General features: G+C 39.7%; 1 protein-coding gene across 1 annotated transcript; it reads right to left on the minus strand.

Moving 5' to 3' along the window:
• Positions 1 to 407: 407 nt before the first annotated feature.
• Positions 408 to 19,888, minus strand: esr1 (estrogen receptor 1). The gene is made up of 8 exons (XM_030772885.1): positions 19,563 to 19,888; positions 17,404 to 17,624; positions 11,669 to 11,785; positions 9,082 to 9,408; positions 6,972 to 7,110; positions 2,531 to 2,664; positions 801 to 979; positions 408 to 446 (listed from the first exon to the last, which is right to left on the minus strand). Exons 1-8 carry the CDS (start codon positions 19,886 to 19,888, stop codon positions 408 to 410), a joined length of 1,482 nt encoding a protein of 493 aa, XP_030628745.1.
• Between the last annotated feature and the right edge of the window lie 4,273 nt (positions 19,889 to 24,161).

Genomic DNA, 24,161 nt, shown 5'->3' on the forward strand with positions numbered 1-24,161 from the left:
TTCCTTTGTCTTTTTTTGTTTAACAACTCCAGAATTCATACAGATAAGGTCCTGGTAGTATTAGCAATTAAACAGAACTTATTAGCATTTCAGCAAAACATGAGTCAGAGAGCTTAACATTTAGTGGAGGATTCTCCTGCTTCTAGTCCAAGAATCTTGCTTAGCTGCTTCAAAAAGACAAACAAACAAACAAACAAAAGTTTCTTCCACTCCTGGTTTACTCCCACTGGTTTCATGACCCTGGGCTGTTGTCACTTGTCTCAGGACCCTGAGACAAGGAGGAGGAAGAGGTCATAGCAGGGGGAATTCTCTCACTCTGCGCCCAAGCGTGGGGGACCTTTCCTGGGGAACGAAGTCGATGAGCATCCAGCATCTCCAGAAGCAAGTCATATAAAGGCACTTTGTTCTTACATTTCATGCTGTACAAGTGTTCCATTCCTTTGTTGCTATGGGAAGAAGAAGGACAGAAGTGTTATATAATCGATGTAAAGTTACAGATTGGAGATGTTGAGGCAACATGTCAGAATATGTGATATTTACTGTAACTCAGTCTAAACCGTACTCAACATATACAACATACAGTATCTTCACTCAAAACATCTCATCTCCCTCCATAAGTCCATATCACGTGCTTCTCGTTCAGTTTGTGAATGTTTCCCTAGCCACCATGAGTGATGAATTTATAACGCGCATACAATTCAATCTAATCCAGCTGAAGTGCACAGCGTAATTCACACTATAAAGAACACTCCTCTTCATATCGTGTGCTTGGTGTCCTTGTCCTTCGTTTCTCACCTCGTGTGTCGGATGTGAGAGAGCAATAGGAGGAGCTGTGCCTGCCGACGAGACTGCAGCTGAGCCGAGATGCCTGATTGGCTGATGTAGTGGATGAGGGCGTCGGTGATAGTGTCCAGCATGCACTGGACAGTGAAGCTGTCATGCAGGGGCTCCACAGGACTGGAACAGAATGAAAAGGCACCTGTAGGGATACAAAGAGAGTGTCAAATAAGAGAAACATACATTTTGGGGTTGATGGGTAGATATATGGGTAGATGGCTGGATGGATTGCCCTCTGAACATTAAAAATGCACTATTTTCAGTCAGAGTGAGAAAGGAATGAGGGAAATCTCATTATTGTTGCTCTGATGAAATAAAGCAGTTTTTTATGCATGCTCTAACTGCTGAGGTTATTATTTAAAATGACATGACGATTCTTCATAGTGAAATCCCAAGAGCCTTTGTTCACACAACCACTGTTAAATAATCACATGAAGTCAGCAAATGATGAATATGCTGTTAATCAGGAAAAGAATGCACTCTAAAAGGCAAAAATGTAAACATGACTGAGATTTAGATATAAAATAAGACTTCTTTTAATATTTCCATTGTCTGTGGGCCCAGTAAAGGAATCATCGTCCAGTTCCATATCAAATATTATGAGAATGAAATTACCATGCTACTCTTCAGCTCTTTAGCTCTATGCAGCAAACTACTGGTTTGGTCCATTCTGAGACTTAAACATCTCTCGTAGTTTATAATCGTTTAGTTTTTTCAAAACTACAGATTTAGGCTATACTGTTGATAAGACTAGCTGTTAAACCAGCTCAGTGGTTGTGAAAATGATTGGAGTTTATTTGCTGCACTTTTCTCATGAAGAGAGCAGATCCAGGTCAAAACACTCATCAATTTCTCCCTCCTTTCAGAAGAGAGAAAAGGAAGACGTCCAGATTGGTTTTTTTTTCAAAACCTTCTAAGGACAAGAAGGAGGATTCTGTCTGTTCTGTTATAAGACAGCATGTAAGAGGAAGAAAAAAATGGAACATTGGACTGCACACTAGTTTCATCCAAAAGACACAAGAAGACACCAGAAGAAAATTAATTTTTTATGCTCAACACGACATGACAAACTGTATTTTTTTAAATAATTAGAGTAAAATTTAGGAATTATCCTGTGCCAAAATAGAAATGCGTCATATTCTGTTTATGTAGTGGTCAGTGTAGTTTTGTGCTATAATGAGCTTTGATCTAATGTTTTTAAGTAAAAGTAAAAATGCTACTAATGCTTTGTGAGAAGGGACTCTCCTGGTTTTAAGTCCAATGAAAGGCTTAAGAATCAAGTGCCGTAATCTCATTAAGAGATCATTAAGAGAAGTTAAGAGAATGCACTCATGATCTGCATCATCCCCTTCCTTCATGAGATATTGTTTGTCAAGAAGGACTTTTTCCATTCATGGAGGAGGAACACTCCAAAAGCAAGAAAAGAATTCTGTTCAGTCAAAGCTCACATTCATTTTTGAACTTCGTCCTAACAGCCTACATATGGAAAGCTGAGATGCAATGGTGAAAAACCATCTGTTTCAACCATAAAATACCAACTTATGGATTAAGAGTTGGCCAAGTCTTCCTTCTAACAGATTGTAGAGAAAGAGAGCAAACTGCGTGTAAAATAATTTGTAGAATAACATGCATGAATTTAGGTCTTTTGAGATCCGTCCGGACCTAAGCCTGGACACTGTTCAAAAAGACTCACCAGAGTTGAGGAGGATGATGGCTTTGAGACACACAAACTCCTCCGACTTAAGTTTGAGTGCACGAAAGCGTGCTACTGTAGCTAAGAGCATGTCAAAAATCTCAGCCATGCCTTCCACACAGGCTCCTTCACTCCTGTAAAACAGAGACCGGTTAGTACTGCAGTCCATGAATACAATGTTCCATGTCAAGATTGTCAGTGACAATGAGTATATATTCAGAGCAGCCAGACTTGTAAGAAATCTACTGAATATGTAGATTCCTTAGATATTCACTGTATTTTCCCATGCTGATGAATATGGATTAATTATATCCTTTTTGTACTTTGAGTCCCTCTCTCTCTCTCTGTCTCTCTCTCTCTCTGTCTCTCTCTCTCTCTCTCTCTCTCTCCTTTTCTCTTGGAAAATGAGAAGCCTTGAGTATTTTGTTTACTTTCACCAGGGGGGATGTGAAGGGAACAGACTGTACCTGTAAAAAAAAAAAAACCCTGTCATTTTATTCTTCCTCTCTCTTCCTTAGTGCTCTATTTCTTGGCTTCCCACTCTCTCATGTCTAATTTTCTCATTTTCTTCACCACCACCATCTGTCTGTCTGACTCTCTCTCTCTCTTTCTCTATCTCTCTTTCCTTGTCACACCATCCCTCCATTGCTCTTTTACTTTCTTTCTCTGCATCCATTTCTCTCTCCTCGGGCTGTCATACCAGCTTACATCCCCTGCTACTGGTACTAATCCCCACGCAATTTCTCTCAAGGGTGCTCATTTTGATTAGATTTCCTCTTTCCCATTCAGAGAAAAGGAGATGGTTCCCTTAAGAAGAAGCCATTTAAAGACCCCGCTCCAAAATGGGTCCTTTTTAATTAGATCCCTCAAGTGACATGGCCCTTCGTAACACATAAACTTTGCAAGTGGCCGTAAAAATTTTGTTTTGTTTTGTTTTGTTTTGTTTTGCTTTCCAAACAGCCTAATTTTCGAGTAACAATTGGTTTTATCCTATTCCAAGGGTTTGGCTTTCACAGAAATGAAATCAATAATTGTTATATTCTGCAAATTACGTCAAAAATAGTTGCAAAATAAAATCTCTAGGGCATAGTGACATGGCAACATATATTTCATGCTGCGCTGTCAGAGAACTGGACTGAAAATAGTAAGATAGTGTAGTATGTTACCAAATTGTGTATTGTGTGCAATAAATGAACTGCAACAGAGTGAGTTTTCCCCTCACCCGCCCCCGCACCCACATTTCTTTTTTCTCCAAGCAGAGGCAGTTTTCTATTTATCAAAAGATACACAGCAGTCCAGATAAGTTCAGTCAGCATTCACAAAAGTAGATTTTTACATGAACTTACATTTAAAGATGCATGAATATATGTATATTCATATATATGTATTCATTATTAAGTTGAATATTTTGGGAAGGACGGGGAAAGAAGTGGTTGTAGCAACTATGTACAGAAAATTTATTCTGAAACAATAGACTGATCATGGAGATCTGGATATGGAGATTTTTGGTGATTTGTGTAACGACCTTAACAATAACATTTCTGTCTTAATTTCCATGCACTAACATTACCGTTTTAAGGTTCTTGGAACATTTCAAGCATCATATCTGATTATTTCATATTTCATATCTGATTATTCCAAATTTCCCTGCCTGGGGATTAATAACGTGTTATCTTATTTAACTATGCAACAGCTCATCTGATAATGTACAAAAAATCAGATACCTAAATTATAGGTCTATTTGTGACACTTGCATTATGTGAGCTGAACTTTCACACATCAGACAAATAACCCAGGGGATTTTATGTTTATAGGTGATTTGCTGTGACCTTGACACTTGACCTTGATCTCATGGTGCTCTCACAGGGACATACTCAGGGACATACTTGTGAGAAGCCTATGCTATGCTGGATTAGGGAGAGTCTGACAGCTACAGTGAACTGAGAGAACCTGTAAGAGATAATAATTTAAGTTTTACCACGCAACACAGGCGAAGAGGCCATGGATACAGCTGCAGAAACACATTAAGGAATTTGGAAAGACAGTGATCATGGAGTAGCTCTCTTTGCTACCAGATGCGCCTGAACAGGGGAAAGAGCAAAAACCAATCAACACCCTCAATGGGAGCCAAACACAGCGGAACCTGTCGACAAAATCATCTACAGCAAACCTACCACAGGAGGTCAAGAGTCCGGAAACAGGCAAGCTAACTGAATCTGGCTGAGGTTTTGGAGATGTGAAAATGTAGTACTTATGTGTTTTAACTGCTGCCAACCAGATCACGAGAGCCTATTTTGATCTTTAAAAAAAAAGTAACTCAATCTTGGTTCAACTTGGGTGACCAGACACCATATCTGTATCCAGGACTACCAGAAGTGCTGTCCCATGGTTGGTGTGACTGTTGAAATGTCTTGAGTATGTCTTCCTGTAAGGGACTAGAGTGGTGGACACTGTCTGTGTAAGGAGGATCCTCAGGAGGTATGTCCCTGCACTGACTGACTTGTATAACTATAACTCTACCTGCATGAGAAGTAAGAGTCCTTAGAAAACTGGGCAAAAGTATGACTGAGCGAAATGGCTGAGTAATTGAGGGTAAATAGGAGCTATTCCAGTCCAGCTCAACAACCCCCAGCAAGATATTCCTGCTGACGTTTATCCCTTGCATTCTACTCAGCCATCAGCTTCTGAGACTGCTTAAAGATGTTTGTGAAGGGGATTCACACGCTGGTCTCATTATGAAAGCTATACACTTGATTCCTGATTTGACTCCTGATTTGCTCCCTGGTTCATCTGGCAAACCATATGCTTAGGAGTCCAGATGCTACTGTCAGAGTCCTGACCTCAGCTGCTGGGAAATATGCAAGTTATGTGGGTCTGATACAGCTTTACTTGACCCTCTACCAGTCAGTCCTGTAGAGTGCTATTGCCCTGAAGCCAAAGGAGCCAAAGGTGAGAAGCTGTACCAGTCACTAGTACATATTTGTCATACCCAACTACACAACAATGTCTCTTGAATCCTCCTCTCTTTGCTAACCAACATCCACATCTTCTTCTTTTGCCCAGGAAGAAATACTAGATGATACAGAATACCATGACCTAGTGGTTTGCCCAGTCATGCAAGTCTTCTTGCTGCCCAGAAAGATGGGAGAAAGTGAGGATTCATTTTACAGCCCTGTAAGACCCAATCTGTCTATAGCACTGTTGTCCATCCTGAGTGATGTGTGAGCATCAGCAGTGAGATTGCTATTCTATCTTTGTTAGTATCCTTCATTGTTCACTGAGAAAACCTGGTAATAACTTGCTCTTGATAAAGCGATGCACATGAAAGACTAAACAGCAATCCTCTAGAGGACCTGCAGAGTGCCAGATCATTGTGTGTTTGTTTGCTGTATTTCACCAGTTGAACAGTTCTGTATTAGTTAAACAATTTTTCTATTAAGAATTTAATGTGTTATTACATTGTGTTAAGTCATTAGATTATTCATCAAATAATGCTACTCATTTTATAATGGAATCACAAGAGCACAATGTGATTACATATTACATTAGGTACAAATAAGGATTACATTATCCTTTGAGGATTTTTATGTTGTTTTGTTGTTGTTGTTTTACTGCATTACATTACATTATTTTATTGTGAGTGTTCAGGAGCAGGATTTCCTGACCTTTCTTCAAAGCTCCACAACTCAGAGCTCTCCATCATATAAAAAAGCCATGTTCCTCACTATCCACTACATTATGCCTTTCATAAAGTCATGTTTTCCTCAGACAGATCTGGGTTCATGCCCTCCCTGTATTCTGGTGCATTTTACCAAAAACTGACTTGTCTTTCAAAACCTTGTTCAAGCAGAAGTGCTCAAAGCCCAATTTTGTATCCCCAGCTGGGGATTGTTCTCCTGTCCCTGCAGTAGTGACTCCCATTGGTGGGTTAGGGGCACCACGCCAGTGGTGAATGGATCTGGGAGGTATAGTGTCATCCTTCACAAATAGTACAGCTCCCTGGAAAGGTCCCCTGTGGTCTAGTGAAAAGTAGTGGTTGGAGACTCACTCCAGTCCTTGGGGGCCACTGTCTTGCACATCTTTGTTGTAACTCTTCATTATCACAGTAAATTGAGCTAATCAAGGGCTTGATGATTAATTGATCAGTGGAATTAGGTGTGTCAGTTCTGAGCTCAGGAGAATTAAAACAAAGACATGCAGGACAGTGGCCCCCTATGACTGGAGTTGAGAACCACTGCTCTAAACCCTCCCCAGCCAGTGTGGGAAGTGTGTAAGCAACAAGAAATAGAAATACGAAAGAACTGGCTACAACTAAATTGGGAGAACAAGGGGATAAAGTGCAAAGAAAAAAGACCCTTTAATCTGACTCATCACTTATAAACCTGATGAAGAATCAAATTGTTAGAAACAGTTCAAGATTTAGGAATTTGGTATGATTCACCTGTCTAAGATAAGATCCTGGGCAAAAATGAGTTTTCCAGGGCAGTGGATGGACCTCCAGATAAGCCCAATCATAAGAACCTCCAACCAGGAACTTTCCAGTAGCTGCACCTGGTCATGTAGAGATAAGTCTTGAAAGCCTACAGTTGAAAAGAGGGAAACGGTGACAGACAAAGACAAAAAAGTTTACATAAACAGCTATCAGCAGTAACGATATTGTGCACACATCCCAAATATTGACAGCAGTTTTACAGCACTTACTGAAAATAACCCAGTGTTATGTCTGTGTCGTCTTGCGGTTGTCTAGTCACTAAAACTGCGCAGTGAACTGTTCTTTCTTTGTTCTTTCTCTCTAACTTTATTAAGTAAGTTACATTTATGAACGCCACTGGGAAAACACAGACAGCTGTCAAACTGTGAGACCCTAACTTTTTTTTTTGGGGGGGGGGGTGTTACAAATATGTTTGAGCATGTTTGTTAGTTTGCTTCTTTAGTTTTTTTCTCTTACTCCCCCTCCCCCTGGGTTTTTTTTGAGGGGGGGGGGGGCTACCTTTGTGAACACCTTTAAAGGGAGCCAATTATGGTAAGGGCGGACACAGAGTGGTAGTGAGGAGTGGATTCCTGATAGACGCTGCAGCTAAATACGTTACAGAAAAAAATAAGGACGGTGTTGACGGCCTGCAGGAGGAAGGATGCCAGGTCTGATCAACATGAAGGGGCCCAAAGTTGGGGAGAACGAAAAGTGTAGTGATTAACAAAAAAGAAGTGCTGTTGCATTTATACACCATTTTATGGAACGACTTATTCCAAAGTACCACACCAGGAAGATCCCACACCATTTCACAACAATCATACTCAAGACTTGCACAAAGGTGGCAGATACTTGCACATGTTCGAAACTGAATGAAAACCATAAGGCGCAGGCTGGCGCCAATGAGAGTCCAGACACTGGGGAAATGTCAGCACCTTCGTTCAGGAGGTACGTCCCATCTCCTTGAGGGGGAATCCGTGAGGTGTCAGCTACATTTTGGTTATTTGTACTTATTAATGTATTGTTTCCCGCACACACATATGTACGTATACACATAAACATGCACATTAAGTGATAGCCCTATTTCCCATTAATGGTTAGTTTTCTTTATTTAACAAGCTGGGGAGAGTTGGATGCACGTAACACTCACTAACAGTCTCTGCTGACTGTGCTATGGGAACACCTTATCACTGCTACACAGCTGTCCCTAGTTATAGACAATTAAACTCCATTCACTCCAATTATCTTTCTGAAAGCTACAATTAAAACGTGTGCTTTTTTCTTAGAAGTAAAGACGCTCTCTAAAGGTACTGTGTCCATATGAACCATTTGGTCTCAGTAGGGTGCCCTCTTTCCCTGAAACAAGCCAAGTCAAACTGAACCTCGGTAAAGCCAAACCTCAGCACCAGTAACAGTAATCACATCCGTGTTTCCATGTCTCAGTGTGTTTGTGACCTTGTAGTTTGAATCTGTGCCATCGTGGCTCAGCCTGCTTTGCCGATACTGCTGCTACAGTTACGCAAACAGGCAGACAGGCGATTGCACAAGGCTATAGTCAAGGATAAAATGGTCAGTCACTGGTAAGCCTTTAAAGAGAAAAATATGTTTGCTAATATTTCAAACATATAAGACATTAAAAAATATATAGATGAATCATGAATGCCAAAAATCCTAATCACAATAATAATAATAATAATAGTAATAATAATAATAATAATAATAATAATAATAATAATAATAATAATAATAACAGCCTACGACAAACATTTTAAGACAAGAACAAATGTAATTGAAACTGATGTCTCAAGTATGTACATCTCCAAAAACAAAATGACATAACTTCTCTCTGAGCAGTGAGGGGAATTCGAGAAGTCTTTCAGTGGCCAAAGGCGCATTATATTTTGCACATTTTGTGCATTTGGTGGGTTCATCAATCTTAGCCAATACATAAGCTTTGCTGAACAATTTGGTTTTTTTCAATATTTACATGAACGTGTCCTCATCACAAAAAAAAAAAAAAAATTGAAAGGAAAACAAATCAGATAAAGCACAATGAAGATGGAAGGTGAATTACACTCACCAGGGACTTTCTTGGCCCATGCTATCATATGAACAAGCTCTTTGTCGGCCATGTTGGTAAGGAGGGACATAATGGTGACATCAGTGTAAGGTCTGCTGTGTCTCTGCCGTGAGCAGAGAGCGGGTGGTTCCGCACCCAAAAGAAGCACCAACACCTGCTCCGGTGGCATATTTAGACCACCACTGCAGTTCCTCTTCCTGTCCAGCAGTGGCACTGTTCTCTGATCTGAATGATTGAAAGACTCTTTGCAATTCCGGTCCCGCTCCTCAGCTGCATTTCGCCGTCTCTCACACCTGATAGCGCGGCCCCCGCGGTCCTTACGGAGACCTGCAGACAGAATTTGGTTGAAGAGGAGTCTTCAACAAAGAAATGCCCTGGATGTACTGCTACTTTAATAGACTGGTATGACATCGATGAATGTGCATTAATGACAAGTTACTTTTCACTGTTATAATGAATTTAACCAGTCGGTGTAATTTTAACACCAAGGCATCCTGCTGAGACATTCGGAGAAAATTTTTCAGTCTGTCAAGTTTTTGTGGTTCGTGTGTACAGAGAAAAACCAGCACTGGTCAAAAAATTGAAGCATTAGAGCATAGCTCTATGTGCCAGTCCACTGACAACCATCTGTTCTGGTAAATCACAAAGTTCCTTTATACCTCTGAACAATATTGTTAAGTCTGAGTGGAATAGGAAACAGAAGCAAATCATTTCAAATCATAATAATGTTGCTGTTACTAAGTGAATTGAGAAGATGCGTGTGCCAAGAAGTGCTGTGTGCTTTCCCTGAAAAGCAAGTTATTGTGCATTCAGCAAAAGTGTGAGTAATTATACCTTTTGTGATGTGTAGATACAATGTGATGAAAAACAGACAGACTCAGGAGAAAAACAGGAGAAAAACAGACAGACTTGGGTAAAGCAATAGGAGGAATCAGTATGCACTGTAAAAGGCCAATAGCTTTTACAATTACTGCTGTATTTGCTCGACTTTCCTGTCTTTTTCAGCTTGCGAGAACTTGTTCCTGTTGAAATGGAATCTAGTTTGATTTAACAGAAAGTATAGAAAGCAAGGTCAAAACTTGAATGAATAAAATGACTGTATATAATGTTAGCTGTGAATCTCATATATATATATATATATATTCTGAAGTTTGTCACAACCACAAACATACCTGCATGCCAGCAGTTGGACACACACACACACACACACACACAAATCCTCCCACACTGTGGACTTTTTGCATGCATGTCCACTCCTCCACACATAACTTCACATCCTGTTCTGCCTCTTTGGCGTCATGGTGGAATGTGTGCATGCCTGAGAGTGTTTTTGTGAGTGCAAATCCGCGTGTGTGAGTGAGTGTGTGATGATAACAAGTTTATCTATGAAATAATTTAGCCGTCAGTTGAGAAAATATCCTCACTGAGGATGAGGGGTGACCATGAATAGTTACACTAGATGAGAAAGCTAAAGGATGACAAAGAAAACTCAAGGGAAGAGTAATTATGAACAGTTCTGAAAAGCTATGAACCCCTAATGGTTGGAAAACTAAAACATGGGTGTGGAAAATGTTTCCCTTGAGATGACACGAGGAAACCAGTTTAAGGTTACCCCAGTGTTCTGTGACGTATTCCGAATTTGAGAAAAGATAATACAAAAATGACAGAACTCATAATGTCTTTGTAGACAAACAAACAATGCTCTCCAAACAGCCACACACACTTCAGATAACTGTTATTGCCAGACTGAAAAACTGCGAGTGGACACTGAATAAAGGTTAAGACACCTGTGTCTTTGCTGGGACCGACTGAGGGTACATGCTGTCCCAGCAAACAGTTCCATGTTTGATTAGATAAGAGAGAAAGTGTTACTGAGGGTGAAGCTGACCCAGTTACTACAATTTAATTATGTAATTAATATGCTACTGATTCCAATATGATCAACAGGCAAGGAATTGTTACAGTGCATAAAAATTTGGCATTACAGAGAAAGAGTTTGTGTGTATGGGTGTGGGTGTGTGTGTGTGTGTTTGTGTGAGAGAGAAAGAGAGAGAGAGTGAGAGAGAGAGCGAGGGAGAGAGAGGGAGAGCGAGAGAGAGAGTTCATAATTAGAATTCATTACTTCAGATGTCTGGATTGTATTTTTGGCCAAATCCTTTCACCTTCTAAAAGATATCTCAAACATAGCAGAGACTTGAGAGTAATCCAGCAGAATTCAAACCAAGTCAACCAGTGACCAGTGAATTTTCATTTCAGTTCAAGATGTTTTCCTCTGTCCATGACAAAGCCATCTTCCATTACCCCAGAAATGATGCAAACATCTTCATCCAACCTACTCCAGCAAGCTAGCATCACAGTGAAGGGGGTTAAATGCTATGAAATGCTTCTCTGGAGGGTGGCCAGTGATTGTGGTTTATTGGAGTTTTGTCTGTCTTTGGGTAATGGTGTGTGTGTTGCCTGTTATACAGGGTGTACCTCTATAGGGCAAAGTGTTTAACTGGCTACAGTATATGAGAGAGAGAGAGAGAGAGAGAGAGAGAATATGTGAGAGTGTATGTTTGTGTAAGGTTATAAATTTCATACACACCTCCTTTCATCATGCCAACTTCGTAACACTTGCGTAACCGGCACGCTTGACAACTTTTCCGGCGATTTCTGTCAATGGTACATTGATTGGTGGCTGGGCAAATGTAGTCATTGTGACCTGGAGGTGAGAAATGGAGAGGAACTTTGACTAGTAACAGCTGAGCTGCATCCATCAAAATAATTTGTCACAGATCCTGACTCCAGGATGATGGCCCAAGCACTTTGGATTAAAAGATTGGAAGAGGAGTCTGTGGATGGTTAACCAATCTCCCACATTTCGAACTGAAATGGAGCTAAAGTGCATGTAAATAATGAAAAAATGCAACTTTTACACATTAGCACACCTTAGACATTGGGACAGCCTTTTCATAGGTTGTCTGGAAGTAAATAGCCTTACCCATTTACACCGCTGGGCAAACCTACATCATCATGTTCCAAGACACATAAAGAGGGTTGTACATTTGTGGTCAGTCAAACTTCCAGAAACTGATAGAAAACATTTCGTGGTATTCTACAGCAATACACAGTCATTAAAGTCAAACACTCTCCAACAGTTTATTAGTTTGCTTAAATGAAGCCATGTTGTCAATAACAGCCTGCCTCTCATGGCTGTTGGAAGGATAGTGTACCAGTTAGACTGTAGAGATAAGCAGAATAAATCTGTTTGCAATGTATGTAAAACTGATAGAATCCATGGAAATACAGCATCATCAGGATAAACAAGGAAAAGGAGAAAGCAGCACATAATGTGGAATTTTGCTCATGAGACACTGTTGTGAGCTAAAACCTGCCAGAGCTTGATTTCAAGAGACGTGACACGTAGAGGAAAACAGAGAAAGATTTATGATTTGTAAAATGAAGTGTGGCTTTGATTGTAATGGAAGCTGGTGAACATGTTACAAGGCTCATATCACTCCTGCTATCCATGTGGTATTAGTGCTAAAAGTTAATATTGCTTCGCAAATTCCTTTTAGCCACTTGTTTATCAAAAGCATGTAAAAGACTGTTGAAGAAGACTTCAGTTGGCTGGAGATGGAGAGAGCCGTGACATGAGACAGGCACTGGTACCAGGCTGATCAAGCTGCTGGGTGACTGTGTGTGCTATGTAGATATAATCTTAAATAACTCCACTCTTGATACTGGAGAAGCTGTACAACATGGGATGAAGCTGATCACTCAGACCGATTAAGTAAAGGTTAGAATAGACCCTCTTGTCTGAGGAATAAATTCATCGTACAGCATTAGGAAAATGGCAAAACCTTTAACTGTTGCAATCAAGCACTCAGTTCCAAAGGATTTTTTAAAGGTGTGCATTGTATAATTGAAAATACAGAGAAGGATAGGTTGTCTGATTGCATCATATCTTTCCATTGCCCGTTGTCTTTGCAAAACGTATAAACCTGAACGGCTAGATGCTGTGAGTGGTTCATCCACAGCAACCAAACAATGGTTTCTAGTTTTGTAATGTTTTCATGACTGGCGATGAATATGACCCCTGCAAAACACTGCAAAATGCTTTCATTTTTGATTTGGAGGTACATTTTGGATCAGTTCTGTGTTGAAAGATCAATCTGTGGTCAGGTTTCCCTCCATCCTGGCAAAGGGAATTAGGTTTTTGGCTAAAATGTCTTGGTGGTTGGTATAGTCATGCACTCCAATGATTCAAATGTGAGCGGTAGAACCAGTACATTGAACTATCAGAAATAATAAAAAAATACTCACCACCATACTTTATATTTCACTGTGGATGAGATTCTTTCAACAGGTGTCCTTCTGTCAATGACTAGCACAGCAGGAAGCTCAAATTTGGTCTCATCTGGCATTAATAACCATGTCCAGTTATAGTTCCAATGCTTAGGTGCATCTTTTTGTTGCGTTCCCCTTAATAGAGGCATTCATCTGGCAACCTCCTGAACAAGCCTGTTGGCACGGAGATGACTTTGGATCCCCCAAGGTAGCTCCAAGTTGGTTAGTCAAATCTCTAGTTGAGCTCTACACATTTTTTTCCTCCTAAAATAATCCGCCTCATCGCCCCTAGAGGCAAGGAGCATGCCCCATTAAGTGTACCACTGTTACAGTCAATATGGGAAACTGAGGAAAGTAGAATCTAGATTTATTCATTTAATAGCTATTTCCTGATTGGTGAAGGTAAATAAGTACTTTCGCTCTATATTCTGTGAGATACTTTCCTTACTTTTTTGTACTAAAATGAAAATGGATTTCACATGTGTGTCACCACAATTTGATATCCCAGGAAACCAGTTCAGATCACGAAAATTATAATCAGTTTTCAAGAGTAACATATAGTCCATAAGTGGATTTACTTGTTCATTTTGTTATTTGGAGAGAAATTTTCATTTAATAGTATTTTTTAAGTATTTAACTGTCCTTGTTTTTATTTAATGTAATGCAATGCATTGCCTGCATTTTTATCTTTCAGATGACCTTTGTTTCTTTCAGTTACTTTTGGAGGGGGTACTATAGATCAGTAATAATACCACACAGTCAGTCTGGAGTATAATATGTCTACCTCTGAGTAATGGAGTACATCAGTACATCTGTAACCTTGCCTCAGACTTGACTCTAAGTAAAGCATTGCTCAGATCCTATACTACAAATGAACACATGAGTCAAAAATGCAACAATATAAAACATTCATGTTACACAAAGCACACGAGTATCATATCAAGCATCAGTAATGCAGAAACAGTGGCATTGCTCCATTACTTTGGCAGAATACATTAGCTTTATAATGTGCAACAGAATGTGCTCAGCTTGCACCTGAAGATCAGAAATTGTAAGTTATTGTGATAATACATTATAGAGTACTTAAATAGTATTTCACAGCTACAAACTGAGGTCAGCTTACATTAAGGACAGTTTGTGAATTAACTGTGAAATGAAATGAAAGGAACTTGAAAGGAACGGTTGAATATTACTATTTTAACTAATGGTAAGAACATAAGTGGAGCCATTGGTGGTGGATAATTTTTCCCTACTTGTCCCACCTCTCTACCCTTCAGCACATCTCTCCATACCCACTTCTTCTCTCTCTTTCAGTCTCTCTCCACACCCATTCTCTCTCTCTCTCTCTCTCTCTCTCTCTCTTTCAGTCACTCTCACTACCTCTGTCACCCCCCTGTTCCTACCCACTACTTTCTCTCTCATTTTCTCCTTCCCTTAACCCTCCCCATGTGGCCAAGCTGGCAATCTGGTACTTTTAGCTTTCATGAGCAGTTTCCACCTCTTTAGTAAAATCGCTTTTATGCAGTTTAAGCAAATTACGAAGTTACCCCCTGCTCTGCTGCAGAGAGCTGCAGCTGTCAAAGACAGTTACACAACATCTGTCCACCTACTCTACTCTTCACCCTTCATCTTGCCAAATCTGCCATGCACCCCCCACCATCGCCCCCCCCCCCCCCCCCAGCTCCCACCTACCCTCTGCCACCTCAGTAGGTGTTGAAAATGACTGCCAGTCTGAGGCAGATTCATAATGCCTTTGTGACAGCCTGAGACCCCATGCTGAGTCACATCTGAGGAAATATGTGTGAAACTTTGATTTGCACCTTCCTCATCAAAGAGGGCAGGGAAAGGTCAGTAAACATGGACAATTACCAGTCTTTTGGTAATCAAATCCCTAATGCAAATCCCTAATACATAGATATAAATGCACGCTGATCTAAATACAATTTACTTGAGTGGAATGATTTATTTGTGCTGTAAATTAAATTAAGTGAGCATAATTTGTAATGCAGAATTTAGTGGAAGAATAAAAGTAATTTTAATAAAATATTTTTATTTCCCAGATGTGTTCATTATCTAAGAAATGCAAACCCCAGTGGCATTAAGCTAATTTGAGGGGTGTATGTGTCCCCTCAGCCTCCATAACAATTTGGGCACAACTAATGTAAACAGTGTATGTATGACAGAAGTCCCCTTTCTCTTCCCCACATCCTGATGTCAGCTCCAAAAATGGTATGGTCCAAACACCGATTCAGATACATCGTAGGAAAGGAACAGGCCAGCAAGTGATTGCAAGTTGCCACATGAATTGTAATTTTAAAACTGCCGAACTTCACAAACTGTTTTTTTTTTTTAAATGCCACACTAAATTAAATTAATTAAATAAACTCCCAAAATTTTGACTGTTCTTCCAGCCTTTTAACAAAAATGAATGAGAGTGCAGTTGCTGAAGTATTTCACTGATCAGCTGGCTGGTCAAATTCTCTCAGAATTCTGTCTCTTTAAGGAGCTACTGTTTTTCACAATACACACTATGCCTTTGTACAGGATTGTTGTTAACTTATAGTGGCTTAATATGACAGTCAGTTGACTTTAATTTTATACTCTTGCGTAATTTGTTTGATACAGAAGTTAAAATAATCCATGAATGTCAAAAAGCAGACTTGTCACAATTTAATATTTACACATTTTTGAGCTTTCTAGGACACAACTTAAATGCCACAATATTTATATCATATTTCCTCAGTAAACCAATGCCCTGAAGCAATTTTCTGACTGTTTAAAACAGGCCAGCTTTATGAACTTTTCCAAAATTACACTTCAGTGGCCATTTAAAAATACCTGATACCCTTGGTGAACTCCTTGTATAATCTGGCAAATTAAATATTTTAAATTTAAGACATTGTGGCAGGTGTGTTCTCTTAAGTAGTGATGAAATGAGGTCCTCACGGTTTCTTGATACTCTCTCAAAGATATGAAATATAACTTGTCCATACCAGAATGATTAAGACATCAGTGTAATCATGTTACACTGGACAACAAAATGTATTGAACTTCTCTCCAAGAAGAGGTGAAATTACCCAAAGACAAACAAAATGGCAATGGAAACATTTTTAGTTCGAGACAACATGTGGTGCCCACAGACAAAATGTTCATACATATATCATCAGGACATAAAGATATATGCGTATTCACAGGTATATATGTATTCACTGTTTACATTTATATATCATTAGCAACATCTACCTATTTAATTATATACATTTCCATATTTTATGAATATTATTTGGGATTCTCATCCATATATTCAGCTTTATCTATCTACAAAGGTCAATTTCATATTTTTTTGTCAATTTCATACTTTTATGTACCACTGTGCTCGCTCCCTTTGCCAAAATAAATGAATAAAATGAAATAAATAAAAATATCTGTAACTGAGGACATACCTCTGAAAGAGTCGAGGGTGTTTTTTTCCATATCAAGTTCTATTTCAGATTTATTTGTAGGATCCTCTTTATCGGGTACTCGGAAGATGCAGTTACATAAGTGAGAATATAATTTAAAGTTTATTTTGGAATGAAGATGTACACAATGAGGACAGTGTTTTCCCTACTCTATTGAAGTAGGGGAGTAGAAAGGTTAATGTCAATCTAACCTACTGGAAACGTCCTTGTGGGTGGCACAAGAGGAGTTGCATGATTGAGGAGCCAGATTGCGCTTTTTAGGTTTTCCATTGAGTTACATTCAGACTGATAGCGTTCACACCTAAGTCAAATTCAGATGGACAAAACGTTTACAGTGTTAAGTCTTCAGGTGTGACTTCATTTGATGCTCAAAAGGAATAACTTCATGTGTAATCCTATTTATTGATAAAGCACTTGATTAAAGGATAGCGCACCAAAACAGTGGTCTCCTCCAGTTTAGCATGAGAGCAGCATAAAGCATTAAACAATTGAACTGAGACTACTGGAACCACTTCTAATGTAGACTTACCTTGTATGCTCCTCTTAAAGAATGCCTTGCACCCCTCGCAGGACCAGACCCCGTAATGATAGCCTGATGCGAAGTCACTGCACACAGCGCAAAAGCGCGTTTCTTTCGCCAGCTCAAATGCTCCTGGTGCAGCTGCTGCGTACGTCTCCTGCCTCTCCATAGCATTACAGGCCTCTTCACATGCACCCACCACTACTGGCTGATTTGCCACCATGCTTGACCTGTGGAGGAAAGGTCAAGAGATTTGAGGTCACACAAAACTGTTTCTATCAGTGGGAGCTGTAGTTTTACAGGTCTTTCTCTGCGGAATCTCTGCAGATGGTGGACATCCCTTACAGATGGTGTTTTTTGTTTTTTTTGTTTTTTACATATACAGGCTTACTTCTGACCAGGGGGACTTGTTGTAGTTATGGGCCATGTGGTCAAAGTTATGTATTACGTCTATGGTACGTAGGACAACTCACAATTTTGGCATTCATATGCGTGTTGGTCTTTTATGCTGATTGAAAGGAAAGCTTGACTTTAAGCATTTGTGATTGTTTAGGGTAATACATTCAGAGATTCAGAAGAGCAGGAAATGTAAACTATTTGCATCTCTTTAGTATCCTCACAGGAAAATGACGTACAATCACATAAGCTGTCAGAAATGAAAAAAAAAAAAAAAAAAAAAGCATTTTATTCCTGTTAAACACATCAGTGTCCAGTGAGCTGCACTGTGATGTACTAAAGAGCAGTGAGAGTCTTGGGCCTCGTATCTATCTATTTATTTTTCAAATGAACAGGAAGATGATTGAAAAATCTGTCACTATCAAATGGATCACCAGTCAGTTATGGAGACGGAGAACTCTTGTTTATAATTCTATAAATGCAGACCATGTGCAAAAACACACAAGTGTAAAGCTTATCAAATGAAACTGACTAAAATGGGAGAACATTTTAGGAGATAAAACCAGGAATGATACAAATAGCCCATTAAATATTTTTGTACGTGACCACAGTCAGAGAGATGACTGCTGTATTCTTTGACCTTTTGTTCATGTTTTGTAAACATTTGCTTCACTTTAAGGGCTGTGTATTAGATTCATTACATAATTACTGGCCAAACTTTCCAGTGCCTCTGGCTAAGCTAGTCTCTGCTGATTCTCACAATGCCAGCTTTTAGCCTATTTCACCAATTCCAGGGCCACACAACAAATTTATATAATTTATCTACACTAAACATGAAATATTCTTATGGATCTCTGTTGATATCAGCAATCTAATCCTCATTATAGGATCATCCTACACAACAGTTGTTGTTGTTGTTGTTGTTGTAGTTGTTGTCGATTCATGGTGCTAGCACTTGAAATGAAAACAGAAATTATTGAGGGACTGTTTAGATCTAATTATGCCAAAGTCCTTGAGTCTGTCTATGACATTCTTTTTAGTGCAAGAGGATCCGTTGACTTTTTTTTAAAAGAAATTACTGTGAACAAGGACACTTTGGACATTTTGATGATTTCACACCTTCAGATGCCCTGTGCCTATTTAAACCTATGAAATTAAAAAAAAAAAATCAGATTGCCTGTAAATGTATTGGCTTCATTCAGCCATATTTTGACTGGGTCTGTTGGATGTTGATCAATCTGTTGCTTCAGTGGGTGTGAGTAAGATAGTATAAGATAATCACTAATTCTGTTACAATTCTGCAGAAAACTCTTGACCAAAATGTAAAAATAGAACTAAAATGAATGCCAAAACAAGTTCATTTAGAATTCCCCTGTCTTTGAAAACATTTGTTAGACACATGGCACTCACTGATTTATAACTTGATGAAAGCTGCTTTTACAGGAGCAACAAGTGCAAGAGCTCAGAGGGTGTCCTATCTCTTCCAGCTGTCTTACAACAAGGACCAAGTTCATAACTACATCCAGCAAACAAAAATACACTAGGAGTAACACTGCTATCACATAGTGTTTGAAGGATATTACATAGTTTTTGAAATAATTTTTAAAAGCATGGAATGGGGGAATTTTTTGGTAAAATACAAACCCCAAAATGCTTGCCTGACACTCAAGCCCAAAATCTAAAGACTACTGATATCTGTCCATATCATACAGCTTCAGCTGAGTGACCTTACCTCGCATTAAAACCTTAAAACGCATTAAAGCCTTGTTCACCTGTAAACGGAGCTGGTGGAGGCCTCCAGGTAGTAGGGCACTTGTTGAGCTGGTTGGTGACTAGGATGATGGAGGAAAGGTGATACCTGGGGACTGGAGGGCACGTACACTAACGGGCTGGTGGATCCACTGCCCAGTGCCTGGAGACTTCCTTCTGTTGGGGGTGTAGGGGGATCTGGAGGGGCTGGATAATACCCCAGAGCTGAAGGTCCGGTTGGGGAAGGGGTGTTGTAGATTGAGGTGTGGTTGGTGTAGTCGAAGCCTCCGTCGAGGTAGTCGACAGTAGCCGAGACACCCCCCTCTCTTTGCTCCTCCTCAGGGTACATGTGTGCGGCGGCCCGCAGTCCGGGCGAGGATTTGGTGGGAGGTGCACTGTGACCCTCCAGTTCTACTCTGTCTTGCGAGTTCGCCCTGCGTCTCTGAACTACTATAGGAGACCCTCCGCTTGTAGATGTCTCTTGCCTAGACATCACCACGGAAACGCACAGATAACCTGCATGACTTACAAGAGGAGGCAGGATGGAAAATACGGAGAGTTTTTCGTTTTATCTTTTTTTTCTCTCTCTCTCTCTCTCTCTCTCCCTCTCTCTTCCCCCGCTGTCTCCCTCCCTTATTTCCTCCTAGAGGCTCTGCCCTTTCAAAAAGAACACTCCTCCCTCTCTCTCCTTCCTTTCCTTGGCAAAGAGAGGAGCATGCTGAGAACATTAGCTCTATATATCTCTTCGTCGCCGATATAAAAACAGATCTTTCCCCTCCACTTGTTTTCTTGTTTCTCTGTCTGACCCTCTTTAAAATCCACGTTAGGTGTCCTGAGTCCTAAATGCTTTGTAAGCATAAAGCTTAGTCAAGGCTAACAGAAAACAGGCTGCAGAGTACAGCTCAGTTCTGTTTCAGTATATTAAACAATGATTAGATAAAATGGTATTACATAGAATGAGGTCATTAACAACTAGTCATTAATTATTATACCTTCAATAACCTTGAGTACCCTAATTATCACAACATGCTTTTTTTTTTAGAGCCAAACTTGCCAGTTTCAAACTGAAATGTCTTTGTGTCAGAGTCTTCACACAGTGTTTCTGAATGGTTGTGTGCAGCAGTTAGCATGAGTCTCTCTCTCTCTCTCTCTCTCTTTCCCCTTCCCTCATCCAGGTTTGAAAATGGAGATAAACAAATTAAAGACGCAACCAAATCGATATCGATGCTGACACTCTAGAGCAGGTCACTGCAACCAGGCAAACAAAAACAGGAACTGCGCTGCCAAAATTACACAAGCCCAAATACTGGAGAGAACACCTTTCCTAGCCAGCGCAATTTCCAACAACGTATCTCATCAGTTGGACTGACAAATTCAGTTGATACAAATTCATGTGGATAAAATTAGGAAATTAATATAAAAAGTTAAGCAGGAGAGAACAGCAGCTGCTCTCTAACAATGTAATATTTATTTTGCAGTGTTTCAATATCATTTCCTTATCCAGGCACACTGAGGAAAAAAAAAAGAGTGAAATGTCAAGGTGTCAACTGTGTTGGTGTTTAATTCCCTGATGAATTTACTGATCAAAACTATCATGTGTTAAAGGGAACCTTTCTGAGAGTCAGTGACAATTTCTCGCATGACCAAACATGATTTTTAATCATCATCACAATCATCATTATCTATTTTTTTTTAATTCAGGCTGAATGGATGGGCAGATGGAACTGATTAGGAGGGCATTCAGGTATATAACAGCAACCTGCACATATTAATATTTAAATTTCAGATTTAAAAAAAAAAAAAGCTGACAAGCAGTGATCTGTCAGTGCCAGTCTTCATATCCTCAGCTCATCTTAGTCTTTGCTCTTCTTTGTTTTAACCGGTTTTTATTAAGACATGTAAGGCTTGACTTTGAACATTAACTAGCCATATTTGTATTTATGTAATTATTGTATGTACATCGTCACATTCCACAGCAGCAACAAATTGCTAACAATGAGAATGAGAGAAAGTGAGATAAAGTGAGAGAGAGAGAGAGGGAGAGAGATGCCATGTCATGCTAACTGCTGCACACAACCATACAGAAACACTGTGTGAAGAGTTAGAGAGATGTGGTGTATGATGGCATTGTTTGTCATTTGGCATGATCATTTGTTTCAATAGAGAAAGTGCACAGTGACACAGAGAACAGACATAAGGGGCAGGACAGAAGGTCACCAACCTTAACGTTGCTTAAGCCAAACTAGTAATTGTGATTATTGTGTAAATAAATGTTGTGTGTTAATAATGTAGGTTTGCAAAGAAGAAGCATGGTGGACAGTAAGAGTATAGCTACACTTAACTATAGAAAAATCCCTCAAAATTCACGGTCATACGGCACAAAAATCCACTGTCATAGTTTACAATGCCTCAATTCACTCTCTCACTCACTCATTATCTAAGCCGCTTATCCTAATCAGGGTTGCAGGGGGTGCTGGGGTAGGGCGAAAGGCGGGGAAACACCCTGGACAGGTCACCAGTCCATCGCAGGGCAGACACACAGATAAACACACTCACACACCTAGGGGCAATTTAGTGTCTCCAATTCACCTAACCCTTGGACTGTGGGAGGAAACCGGAGCTCCCGGAGGAAACCCACACAGACACAGGGAGAACATGCAAACTCCACAAAGAAAGGACCCTGGCTGCCCGGCCAGGAATCGGACCCAAGACCTTCTTGCTGTGAGGCGACAGCGCTACCCACTGCCTCCTGCACTCCACAATTCATCCTGAACTATATATAATCCTTGTTGTATCCTAGATGTCACTTCTAGGACTCTTTCTTGTGAAAAAACTGGGTGAAAAGATCAGTACAGTTTCATGCCAGACAAATATTGTAACATTTCAAACTATGCATTTGGATGTGGTATTTCAGTGAACTGGATATACAAAAACTGATTTCTCTCAGACCAGCGTTACCTCATGTTCACTAAATTTAACTTGATATTAAGAACAAAATTCCCAAAGAAATAGGTTACTATTCTCGTTGAGGTAATTACAAAATTTTGTCGTATTATTGATAACGACCTCTCTGTTTTGCTGACTAGCTCATCATCTTGAGCAGAGCGCGAGGTTCTATCAGCACTGCCAGTAGTCACAGTCTGTTTTACATCATGTCATCATCACCTAATAATCAAGCAGCGTTCAGACATCACAGGTCAAGAGGCCAATGAGTGCCTCTAGAATGAGGATCATCTGAATGATGTCATCCACAATTTTCCCACAAAGAAGTAGTACGAAGATGGAAGAACCGCAGAAAAAACAGCAGAACACACTGTGAGTTCCAGGATTACTCAGAATTTTTTTTTTTATTCTGAAAGACGCAAAGAGGAAATTCAACCCTTTGACATATGAGCGCATGTTAACCGTTACCTCAGCACAAATAGCTTTTTTTTTTTTTAACCAAACACAGACTTTTTTTTCCTGCCTTTCTCACTGGAAATGCTTGTTTTCTGTACAGATCTTAACTGAAACTACACTGATTTACTATGCCATTGTGACAATTGTGAGTCATTGACCAGAAATTTCCAACAAGCAAACAAACAAAAAAAAGACCAGTAGTAGTTCAGTCTTCTGTGTCTGTGTGACCATAAGAATGGGGATACACAGTATTACTGTGTTGACACTGTTCTCATTTAGTAAAAAAAAAAAAATGTTTGGCTCCCCTAGGCGGCAGGACAAACCAGCATCTTTCACTATTGATCAGAAAGTCAGGATTTAGAAAGCTAAAAATGTGATTACACAATTACAAAGAAGCAACTGTCAGCACGAGCCCATAAGTCAACAAGAGTGAACTTCCTCTTGCAATGAGAAGAAGAGAACAAACAGACAAATGAATGTTTTGACAACTGCATGTTTTTCTTTTTAATCCATTGATGCGATATGCCTACGTCAGTAGGTACATTACTTTACAGATGAGATTGGTGCATGTGTCTTACAGAAATAGTTTTTTTTTCTCCCAACGTTGGCTTTGCATATCAAAATGACTTATTCACACATGCTCACAATATGCCAATACAATCATTCCATAAAATGCACCAGAGCAGAACAACTATCAGACTTTACCGCAACGTTTAACAATTAAAAGAAAAACGTCAATGTAAACCTGGAATCATGCAAACGGCAGAAATGGCTATCAAGTGGACGGGGTTTCAGATCTGAGAGCACAATCAAAGCCTATGAGGACATTCCTCCTCCTCCTCAAACTTCACTCTGAAGAACTGCCAAGCACATTTAAGAAACTGTAAGACCACATTTCTTTCATTTTTTTTTCTTTCTTTTAACATATTCTCTCATTTTCCCTGAATGTGGAATGGCAAGTTAATTAGGCTTTTAAAGTCTGCCTCTCTAGACCTGACGGCAGTCTCAGGCTTTGAGGACGGAGGTTAGCACATTTTTCTTCAAGATTCCTGAAGTCTGTAAACTTATTCTCCCTTTCTATGAGTTACATGTGGCTAAGTGATACAGCTCACTCGCTGGCGAATGTTATTGGCTCGCCTCTAACTGCTTCTCATTCAACAACAACAACAAAATAAACAAAACAACAAAACTACAGTACAATTTAAGTGCCAGGCAAAACATGT

The sequence above is a fragment of the Chanos chanos genome, chromosome 4 (assembly GCF_902362185.1).
Source record: "Chanos chanos chromosome 4, fChaCha1.1, whole genome shotgun sequence".
Taxonomy (NCBI): Eukaryota; Metazoa; Chordata; class Actinopteri; order Gonorynchiformes; family Chanidae; genus Chanos; species Chanos chanos.